The 11,699-nt window shown below is 36.0% G+C and overlaps 1 protein-coding gene across 1 annotated transcript; it reads left to right on the forward strand.

The window, feature by feature from the left end:
* Positions 1-48: 48 nt before the first annotated feature.
* Positions 49-7,623, forward strand: hgh1 (HGH1 homolog (S. cerevisiae)). Its single transcript, XM_051136149.1, has 7 exons — positions 49-108; positions 851-1,443; positions 3,440-3,540; positions 3,712-3,810; positions 4,512-4,603; positions 4,984-5,106; positions 6,945-7,623. Exons 2-7 carry the CDS (start codon positions 902-904, stop codon positions 7,119-7,121), a joined length of 1,134 nt encoding a protein of 377 aa, XP_050992106.1. The 5' UTR covers positions 49-108; positions 851-901; the 3' UTR covers positions 7,122-7,623.
* Positions 7,624-11,699: the final 4,076 nt, after the last annotated feature.

Raw genomic sequence — 11,699 nt, forward strand, 5'->3', positions numbered from 1 at the left:
AGGGCGGGAAGATTTGCGTAATTCGTAATCTGATTGGATAAGGAATATGTCAAGTCCCATTGCAGGAACTACATTCAACGCACATGTGTGCTGTATATCGTGAATGTGGTAAGTATATTCTATTTAATTTTCAACAAATGCAAAAGGTTAATGAAAACGAAATTATTTTGTTTTATACCACACATTTAATATGGCTTTTACAGTTGTAGATCGCTGACAGGTCAGATTTGTGGGTTTTGCAAATTCAGTTGTATAACGTAAACATATAGAGTGATCAAGTGCTATAATTATAATTTTGCAGTATTGTGATACACAATTTTTGACTATTTACAAAACACTGTACAGTGTTACCATGGTACAGTAATGGCAATACCATGGCAATTTGAGATGCACCAAGGCAGGGGTTTTCAGTACATGCCAAATTAAAAGGCATCCGTTTAGTTCCTTGTATAAAGACCCAATTTATACTATCCAAAATTAACATTATAAATTTGTATGGATCTTATTTGGAAAATATTTAAGTTAATTATTACATTTTTCAACTCATTATAGCATTGTACTGTAAAATGTATTATTTATTTATTTTAATTAATTAATGATTTCATTAATTCATTTTTATCTACATGTTATGTTATATATTTTATTTTAATATTTTTTATTTCTGTGATTTTAGTTTATTACATTTTTTACTCATTATAGCGCTTGTTGGATGTATTATTTATTTCAATCGATTTTTGTATATTTTATTTTAATCTTTAATTTATTATTTATGTTATTTTTATTTTGTGATTCTAGCTATCTAAGGTTATTATTAATCTAGTGTTTAAACTCTCTATGCTTTCATTTGCAGTTGAATAAGGAAAGCAACAAGAATTTGAGTCTGTCAACAGACATAGCCAAGATGCTTAGTGACGGTGAAGCTAAAGAACTGCTGTCATTTCTTACTTTGGAGACAAGAGCTGATGTCAAAGGTCAGGCCACGGGATACATCCTGGGCCTCACAGGAAACCGGGACGGTTGCCGGTACCTGCGGTCCAAGCCAGACTTTCTCAAAGCCTTGGTGACTCTAACCCGCGACCCCTCCATCGCCATTGTCAAGGACTGTTATCATGGCCTGATTAACCTCTCAGCGGATGAGACTCTTCACCAGCCTTTGGTCAAAGAGACAGACTTACTAGCCATACTGTTCCAGAACCTCCTGGACCCGGAGTATATGTTTGCAGATCGGATCTCTACTATCCTTAGCAACCTGAGCCGACACGAGCGGACGTGTAGGGATGTGTTCAACGCTCTGCAGGAGCAAAAGATCGGACTGGACAAAGTGGTGGAGATCTTCTGCACAGAGGGGTTCAATAAGAAAGCTTCACTTCATTATCTGGGACCTCTGCTGTCAAATCTCACACAGCTGCCAGAGGCACGACACTTCATTCTGGACAAGGACAGGTAAGCTGTGCTACGACAGTATGATGGTAATAATACCATGGTACTGAATGATTATATACAAAAAACAGTGTACTATTTCCAAATTATCATAGTATATGTAAAAACATGATAGTTTCATAATACATGTCCAAAAACATAGTTTTAGCATTCTAAAAGTAAAAAAAAAAAATATATATATATACATATATGATATTCCCATGGTACGTGTGGTGCAAAAACATGGTGTTATTATATTACAGGTTCATAAAATCCATGATACATATCCAGAAACATGGTATTATAATGGAATGGGTCAAAAAAAAAAAAAAACATTAGTACATGACCAAAAACATTATTAACATGGTACAGCTAAAAAGAAAAATGATATTACCATAGTACATGTACAAAAACATGATATTATTATGGTATGGCTTAAAAAACATGATATTAACATGTTATGAATAAAAATCACCATTATATTGCCATAGTACATCTCCAAAAATATGTTATTATCATAGTACTGATAAAAAAAACCTGTTATATTACCAGAGTAAATGTCCAAAAACACAATATTATTATGGTATGGGTTTAAAAAAAAAAAGGTATTACCATGGTAGATGTCCAAAAACATGGTATTTTCATTGTGTAGATATAAAAACTCTTCAACAGTACCATAGTACATGTTCAAAAACATGGTATTGTCATGGTACTGGTCAAAAACCCCACAATATTACCATAGTACATGTTCAAAAACATGGTATCTAATGATACTGGTCAAAAAAGCCTTCAATATTATCATAATACATGTCCAAAAACATGATATCATCATGCTACAGGTCAAAAAAGCCACAATATTACTGTAGTACATGCTCAAAAACATGGTATCATTATGGTACAGGTAATAAAAAAAAACAACAACAACACAATATTACCACAGTGCATGTTCAAAAACATGGTATCATTATGGTACGGGTCAAAAAAAACCTACAATATAACCATAGTACATGTTCAAAAACATGGTATTTTCATGGCGTGGATATAAAAACTCTTTGATATTACCATAGTTCATATCCAAAAACAGGGTATCATTATGCAACGGGTCAAAAAAGCCAACAATATTATCAGAGTACATGTTCAAAAACATGGTATTGTCATGGTATGGGTCAAAAAACCTACAATGTAACCATAGTACTTGTTCAAAAACATATCATCATGGTATGGGTCAAAAAACCCCCACAATATTACCATAGTACATGTTCAAAAACATGGTATCATTATGGTACGGGTCAAAAAACCCACAATATTACCATAGTACATGTTCAAAAACATGGTATCATTATGGTACGGGTCAAAAAACCCACAATATTACCATAGTACATGTTCAAAAACATGGTATCATCATGCTGCAGGTCAAAAAACCAACAATATTACCATAGTACATGTTCAAAAACATGGTATCATTATGGTACGGGTCAAAAAACCCACAACATTACCATAGTTCATGTTCAGAAACATGGTATCATCATGCTGCAGGTCAAAAAACCCACAATATTACCTTAGTTCATGTTCAAAAACATGGTGTCTCATGGTAAGGGTCCAAAAGGCCAGCAATATTACCAGAGTACATGTTTAAAAACATTGTTTCATTATGGTATGGATAAAAAAAAAAAAACAAAAAAACAAAAACAAAAACACAATATTACCATAGTACATGTCCATAAAAATATGGTATAATCATAGTACATGTAAAAAACAAAACAAAAAAACCCCACAGTGTTACCATAAGTCATGTTCAAAACCCATTGTATTATCCTGATACATGTAAAAAAAAAAAGGGGGGGAAAAGCTTATTACCATGGTACATGTCCAAAATATGGTATTAATATGGTACAGGTAAAAAAATTAACAAAAATAATTTTGGCGATGGTACATCTCCAAACGCATAATAATATAGTGGTACTAGACCGTATAACATCGATAAAATGTTTAGTCCTGATTGTTTTCTATGTTTCTACAGATGTGTGATTCAGAGGCTCCTGCCATACACACAGTACGAGGAATCAACCACCAGACGAGGAGGAGTGGTGGGAACGCTCAGAAATTGCTGCTTCGACTATAGTAAGAATTATTCAGAGTTTGGCTTAGTAATCTATAGTAATAGCATCTGCTAAACGAATAAATGTAAAGAGCAAGTGATTTGAATGCTACAGCTTTCATTGTTGAAAGGAAAGCCAATGCAAAAACTGCTCAAATACAAATTCTCATTAAATATGACTTTTGTCCATACAGGTCATCATGAGTGGTTGCTCAGTGATGCAGTTGATATTTTACCATACCTTTTATTACCATTAGCTGGACCAGAGGAGCTCTCAGAGGAAGAGAATGAAGGTAATGCTTTTTAAATCAGGTTTATGTTCTCAAGATCTAAGTGCTTCATATAATTTTTGTTGGTAGTGTAGAAACACTAAAATTTCATATGTCCAATAGGTGGCGCTGTTTACTCGTTTTGCTGACACTTGGGTTTAACTTTTATTATATTTTCCACAACATGTGTAAGGAAAATGGAACGAACAAAGTGGAAATACCACCATTACAGCAGGAAGTTGTGAATTTGCTAAGCCAGAATTTTTGTTCAAAGTTTGTGGTTTTAATAAAAAGCTGTTTGAAAAGTTTATATATACCATATTTTCCACTTATGCATCATGCTTCTCTGACCAAAGTAGGACAGAAACCTTCCTAGTTACTAAGTGACCTTATAAAACCTTTCTGAAATCATTTCAAAGTCTATATAACACTAGCTCAGACATACTTCAATCTACTTTAATTAGAGTATGTTTGGACAACATATCTGGCAAGCATGATTTTTTGCTTATACTAAAAGTTTGAGATTTGGACAAACCCTGAACCCCCCTCAAAATAAGAGACAGGCTATTTCTATTCTAAGTGATAAGATTATGACAGCAAGCACTGCTTTTCCTTCTGAAATATTTTAAAGGTGAAGTGTTTGATTTTTGCACCATTATTTTAACAGTAACATTCACCTTTAACGTAATTACTCATATAACTCTGGTTTTTATTTGCATTTAAAGGTTTGCCGGTAGATTTGCAGTACCTGCCAGAGGATAAAAAGAGAGAAGATGATCCTGATATCCGCAAGATGCTCTTAGAAACCCTAATGCTCGTAAGAACAGCATCTCAAATCTTTCATTTATTATATCTATCAGTTGCCTGTATTGACGCGATTGACCTAGATAACCATTCAAATGTTTGGGGTTGGTAAGATTTAAAAAAATTTTTTTTGAAAGTCTCTTCTGCTCACCAAGGCTACATTTATTTGATCAAAAGTACAGTAGTATTGTGAAATATTATTACAATTTAAAATAACTGATTCTATTTGAATATTTTTTTAAATGTAATTTATTCCTGTGATGCAAAGCTGAATTTTCAGCATCATTACTCCAGTCTTCAGTGTCACATGATCCTTCAGAAATCACTGTAATATTCTGATTTGCTGCGCAAGAAACACTTCTTCTTATTATTATATTATATATTCATGTTCAGCTTACAGCTACTAAAGTGGGCCGACAGATTATGAAGAACAAGAACGTGTATCCCATCATGAGAGAGTTTCACAAATGGGAAAAGGATCCACAAGTGATTTCTGCCTGTGAGAAACTTGTTCAGGTATAGTGAAGATTTCTCTGAAAACATTTAAAGCAACAATGCATGTATCGTTAAAGCAATCCAGAATACACTGCAACAAGCTTCAAGATGGCGGTTAAAGGATAAGTCCACTTCCAGAGCAAAGATTTACATATAATGTGCTCACCCCCTTGTCATCCAAGAAGTTCATGTCTTTCTTTCTTCAGTCGTAAAAAAATATGTTTTTTGAGGAAAACATTTCAGCATTTTTCTCCATATAGTGGACTTCTATGGTGCCCCGAGTTTGAACTTCCAAAATGCAGTTTAAATGCGGCTTCAAATGATCCCAAATGCAGTTGTAAATGATCCCAGTCGAGAAAGAAGGGTCTTATCTAGCGGTCTTATCTGGTTATTTTTTATAAAAATAATACAATTTATATACTTTTTAACGTCAAACGCTCGTCTTGTCTTACTCTCCCTGAACTGTTTTTTTCCGGTTCAGTACAGTTAGGGTATATCGAAAATCTCCCATCTCATGTTCTCCCTCAACTTCAAAATCCCTATATCGCTGTTTTACCTTTTTTGTTAAGGGTGTTTGATCTTCTTTGCGTGTTCACTTTGCATAGACTGGGTCGGTACTTCTGCAGCAATGCAGGATGATTTTGAAATGATTTTTGAAGTTGAGGGAGAAAATACGATTGGAGTTTTTCAACAGACCCTAACTGTCTTGAACCAGAATACACAGAGTTCAGGGAGAGCAAGACAAGACTAGCGTTTGAGATTAAAAAGTATTTAAATTGTATTATTTTTATGAAAATAACCGATCGCTTTACTAGATAAGACCCTTCTTCCTTGGCTGGGATCGTTTACAACTGCATTTTGGATTGTTTGAAGCCGCATTTAAACTGCATTTTGGAGATTCAAACTCTGGGCACCATATCAATCCATTATATGGAGAAAAATGCTGAAATGTTTTCCTCAAAAAACATAATTTCTTTACGACTGAAGAAAGAAAGACATGTTTGGATCTTGGATGATGAGGAGGTGAGTACATTATCTGTAAATTTTTGTTCTGGAAAGGGGTTCTCCTTTAAGCTAATATTATGAGATATTATTATTTTATCCAACATTTGAATGTACTGTGTGTTGTTTATGCATATTCTATCATATTATTAGTGTATTAGAGTCCAGTTCAAATCAGTGAAGTTCCATCCAATTACATGATTGCATCTCTATTGCATCACTTTTGCAAGATCGTCACATGCAGCAATTTTGTAGATGTGGATTGTTGTGCTTTGGAAGACCCCAGACAGTAGGCAGATCAGTTCCAGTTCTCCAAAACCAGGATTTATGATTTTGGTCAAAAAAAGCAAGAGACACTAATTTGGTGGAAAAAGCCTGTTCCTTGCACCGTGGCAGGCGTATATTTGGGTACAGCCCCATGGAAAAGATGTCACAGGGTCTCCTATTAAAGCATGATATTCTCCATAACGTCTGGGAGATCCCTTTTGAACTCCAGGCCAGAAGCAGTGGTTCGACTATTTGCCTTAACCCAACCATTTTAATTAGCGTCAATAAAACAGCTAATATGCCAAGCGCAGAACGAGGCTAATATTTATCCAGGATTAATGGGCGCTTTTTCGTAATGTAGCAGTTTTTAACTAACATGACTTTAACAGCTATCAAGTTACTGAAGTTTTTCCATGTTGTCGGCTTCCCGAAATTGCTACTTGTGAATGACAGTAAAAGTGAAGTGCCGTCTGGCATCTCATTAGCTCCCGTCCTGCGTCATTACCACTTTTCTCTCAATATGCGACTCTGACGGAACATATTGAGGTCCATTAGGGTTTCATGTGCAATTTCGTGTGTCTTTGATTAAGGTTTTGATTGGAGACGAGCCGGAGGCGGGAATGGAGAATCTGATGGAGGTGGAGATTCCCAAAGACGTGGAGGAAAAACTGAAGGAACTGGATGCCAAAGAGCAGGAACAAATGGAAAAGGACAAACAGGAATGCGAGAAGCAGCAAAATGAATCTCCAGAGGGCTTGGAGCGATAAACAGATATCAAAGCCAATAAACAAAACTTAACTTTCACAAATTGAATGTGCAGCATCATTGAATAAATGAGAATGAATACCTGAGGATCATGATGGATAGAAAATGTTTGGCTGTCAGTGCACAAACCTGGTTGTAGAACATGGTTTCTATCTGGTTCAGGCTGGTTTATATATTTGACTAGGAGGTGGAGACATGGTAAACCATCTCGGGTGTGAGACCATGTGGTATGACCAGGTCATACAAACATAAAGTGGTGGGTTGATGGTCCAAGCTGGTCTACTTTGTATGGTCAACCACCAAATCAGCATGAACCAGCTGCAAACCAGCTCAAAAACAAAGAACCCACCTTAAACTGCTTTTACCTGGATTTCCCTCCAGGGTTAAAGACTTTATTTGCCCATCAGCCGTATCCTGGAGCTCATAATAAAGACACTTTGTACCATCACAGTCTGTAAAATCTTAAATAAAGTGATTTTCATATCCCATTATATTAGACATAGATTTTGAAATGTCTGTGAGGTGATTTGTAATGAAATTATTTTCAACTTAAAATATATGAGCTGTATAGACTTAAAACATTACAGACTATAACTTTAACTCTCATATAGTATTTTGAAGCTAGTAATCTGTCAAGTTTTGTCTAAAACTGTAGTTTTGCTGCCCCCGTGTGGATATACAGTTTTTAAAAGTCTTACCTGATTTCTAAATAGAGAAAATCCGTTTGTGAGCGTTGAATTTCCTAGCCTCCGGCATCAAAGCCATATTCTGTAGAGCTCCTTTAAAACAGATGTTGTGAAAGGTTTTATACAAATAAAATGGACTAGAAGAAAAGACAACAATTAATATAATAATGGATGTACCTCCAGTTCAAATCATATTTGCCTATCTGGTAAGTTAATAATGTGTCGCAGTCGTGTAATACCAAAGCTATTTTTGTTTTGTTACGCCAGGGAGTAGATCTTCTAGAGGTAGGATAGTAATACATTTATGTACAACAAGGTTATAGTTAATAAAATTAATAGTTGCGGTTCTGGTGGGTTAATAAAGAGTTACTTCCGCGCTAAAATGCGATATGGCGCGAAAAAATATTCATAGATGGTTGCCATTTTTGTTGCCTAGCAACTTTGTAAAAGAAGGGTAGGTCTTGTAGCAAGAAGATCGTAATTGATGCATTTGCTTAATAAAATAACGTTTGTAATTAAATTTCTGAATGAAATTTTAATTTGCAAGGAACATTTTTATCTGAAAGATGGCAACCCTGGTTTATGCTGGCCATGTTGCTAGTCAAGGACCAGCATAAACCAGCAAAGGACCATCTTAAACCAGCAAAGGACCAGCTTAAACCAGCAAAGGACCAGCATAAACCAGCAAAGGACCAGCTTAAACCAGCAAAGGACCAGCTTAAACCAGCAAAGGACCAGTTTAAACCAGCAAAGAACCAGCATAAACCAGCAAAGGACCAGCTTAAACCAGCATCAAAACATACCTAACCAGCATCCCAGCATCAAAACATACCTACCAGCATGTGCTGTTTTTTTTTCACCAGGGAAATACGACAAAATAACACTGCCATCAATGATGTACATTTTTAAAAGTAATTTATCTGTAAACCCACAGGTGCCCAAGGCAGTATTAATTCTCCTGACATGCTGGTGAGTTTTAAAGTGGAGATCCAGGTTTGATGAGGCCCTCTGCTGAACACCGTGTATGTTGGCGGTATTGAGGCGAGATGTTGAGCAGGTGGTAAGAGAATTAACCAAGAAGCCCAGAGAAAGCAGATGGATGTATGCCACTGAAAACAGATTCTACAGCAGGCCAGTGCAAACCAGGAAGAATAACAAATTACTTAAAATCAGTCAAAATAACACTAGCACTTAAATAAATGTCCACTGGGGTTATCATCACATCGCTGTGGTCCACATTTTCAGATGTCTCTTTCCAACTTCCACAAAAGAGGTCAAATTTTACATCTTCAAACCACTTAAATATGAAAGAAAAAGCAATTTGAGGTCAAACCATGTTTTAGATCAGAATAAAATGGCTAAAAGCCTTGAAGTTGTTATCATGGTTCATAAATGGTGTGAATGCCAGCAAATGAGAAAAGTAGACCCATTTTGCTCCAATGACATGAGTTACAATAAGCCGTGTTGGAGAAGCTATAATTTTAAAATAGTTCACAAGCTAGCTACTAGTAATTTGTAACTACTTTTAATTAACTAATTCACCAAGTAGTAATTAAAGCATGTAAAACTACATTCAAGCTCTTTTTAGACTAGTTCACCAAACTACTAGTAAGGTATGTAAAACCACATTTAAGCTCTTTTTAACTAGTTCACCAAGTAGCAATTAAAATATTTAAAACTACATTCAAGCTCTTTTAAAACTAGTTCACCAAGTTGCTTGTAAAGTATGTAAAATCTAGCTAGTAGTAATTTAAAGTTTGTAAAATCACATCCAAGCCCTTTATTAACTAGTTCACCAAGCTACTAGTAAAGCAGGTAAAACTACATTTACAGGTGCATCTCAATGAATTAGAATGTCGTGGAAAAGTTCATTTATTTCAGTAATTCAACTCAAATTGTGAAACTCGTGCATTAAATAAATTCAGTGCACACAGATTGAAGTAGTTTAAGTCTTTGGTTCTTTTAATTGTGATGATTTTTGGCTGACATTTAACAAAAACCCACCAATTCACTATCTCAACGTATTAGAATACTTCATAAGACCAATAACATTTTTTTAACTGAATTGTTGGCCTTCTGGAAAGTATGTTCATTTACTGTATAAGTAAATACTTGGTAAGGGATGCTTTTGCTTTAATTACTGCCTCAATTCGGCGTGGCATGGAGGTGATCAGTCTGCGGCACTGCTGAGGTGGTATGGAAGCCCAGGTTTCTTTGACAGTGGCCTTCAGCTCATCTGCATTTTTTGGTCTCTTGTTTCTGATTTTCCTCTTGACAATACCCCATAGATTCTCCATGGGGTTCAGGTCTGGTGAGTTTGCTGGCCAGTCAAGCACACCAGCACCATGGTCATTTAACCAACTTTTGGTGCTTTTGGCAGTGTGGGAAGGTGCCAAATCCTGCTGGAAAATGAAATCAGCATCTTTAAAAAGCTGGTCAGCAGAAGGAAGCATGAAGTGCTCTAAAATTTCTTGGTAAACGGGTGCAGTGACTTTGGTTTTCAAAAAACACGGTGGACCAACACCAGAAGATGACATTGCACCCCAAATCATCACAGACTGTGGAAACTTAACACTGGACTTCAAGCAAGTCCAGTGTTATACAAGTCCAGTGTAATACAAAACTTGCTCTCATCTGAAAAGAGGACTTTGGACCACTGGGCAACAGTCCATTTCTTCTTCTCCTTAGCCCAGGTAAGACGCCTCTGGCGTTGTCTGTGGTTCAGGAGTGGCTTAACAAGAGGAATACGACAACTGTAGCCAAATTCCTTGCCACGTCTGTGTGTGGTGGCTCTTGATGCCTTGACCCCAGCCTCAGTCCATTCCTTGTGAAGTTCACCCAAATTCTTGAATTGATTTTGCTTGACAAGCCTTTCAAGGCTGCGGATCTCTCGGTTGGTTGTGCATTCTTTTCTTCCACACTTTTTCCTTCCACTCAACTTTCTGTTAACATGCTTGGATACAGCACTCTGTGAACAGCCAGCTTGTTTGGCAATGAATGTTTGTGGCTTACCCTCCTTGTGGAGGGTGTCAATGATTGTCTTCTGGACAACTGTCAGATCAGCAGTCTTCCCCATGATTGTGTAGCCTAGTGAACCAAACTGAGAGACCATTTTGAAGGCTCAGGAAACCTTTGCAGGTGTTTTGAGTTGATTAGCTGATTGGCATGTCACCATATTCTAATTTGTTAAGATAGTGAATTGGTGGGTTTTTGTTAAATGTGAGCCAAAATCATCACAATTAAAAGAACCAAAGACTTAAACTACTTCAGTCTGTGTGCACTGAATTTATTTATTACACAAGTTTCACAATTTGAGCCGAATTACTGAAATACATGAACTTTTCCACGACATTCTAATTTATTGAGATGCACCTGTAAGCACCTGATATATAGATGCACCTGTATATTCAGCTACATTTAAGCTCCTTTTAAAATAGTTCACTTAGGTACTAGTAAAGTATGTAATACCTTATAGCTAATAGTCATTTAAAAATTGTACAATCACAGCCAAGCTCTTTTTTAACTAGTTCGTCAGGCTACTGGTAAAGTATGTAAAGCTACATTCAAGCTCTTTATAACTAGTTCACCAAGCTTCAAGCTACTAGTCATGTAAAGTTTGAAAACCACAACCAAACTCTTTTTAACTAGTTCACCAAGCTTCAAGCTACTAGTCATTTGAAGTCTGTAAAACCACAACCAAGCTCTTTTTAACTAGTTCACCTAGCTAGTAGTAAGTTAAAGTTTGTACAACTACATTTAGGATCCTTTTAAACTAGTTCACCAAGCTACTAGTAATTTAAACTAATTAAAACTACATTATGGCTCTTTTAAACCAATCACCAATCTAATAGTAAAGCATGTAAACCTACATTCACACTTTTTAAAACTAGTTCA

The sequence above is a fragment of the Labeo rohita genome, chromosome 19 (genome assembly GCF_022985175.1).
Source record: "Labeo rohita strain BAU-BD-2019 chromosome 19, IGBB_LRoh.1.0, whole genome shotgun sequence".
Classification (NCBI taxonomy): Eukaryota; Metazoa; Chordata; class Actinopteri; order Cypriniformes; family Cyprinidae; genus Labeo; species Labeo rohita.

Bases quoted from the DNA above. Each gene is read 5' to 3' on its own strand.
- hgh1 (XM_051136149.1), top strand. From the start codon at position 902: ATGCTTAGTGACGGTGAAGCTAAAGAACTGCTGTCATTTCTTACTTTG. The intron at 4,604-4,983 runs GTAAGAACAGCA...ATTCATGTTCAG, and splicing joins TCTTAGAAACCCTAATGCTC to CTTACAGCTACTAAAGTGGG. The intron at 5,107-6,944 runs GTATAGTGAAGA...TCTTTGATTAAG, and splicing joins CCTGTGAGAAACTTGTTCAG to GTTTTGATTGGAGACGAGCC.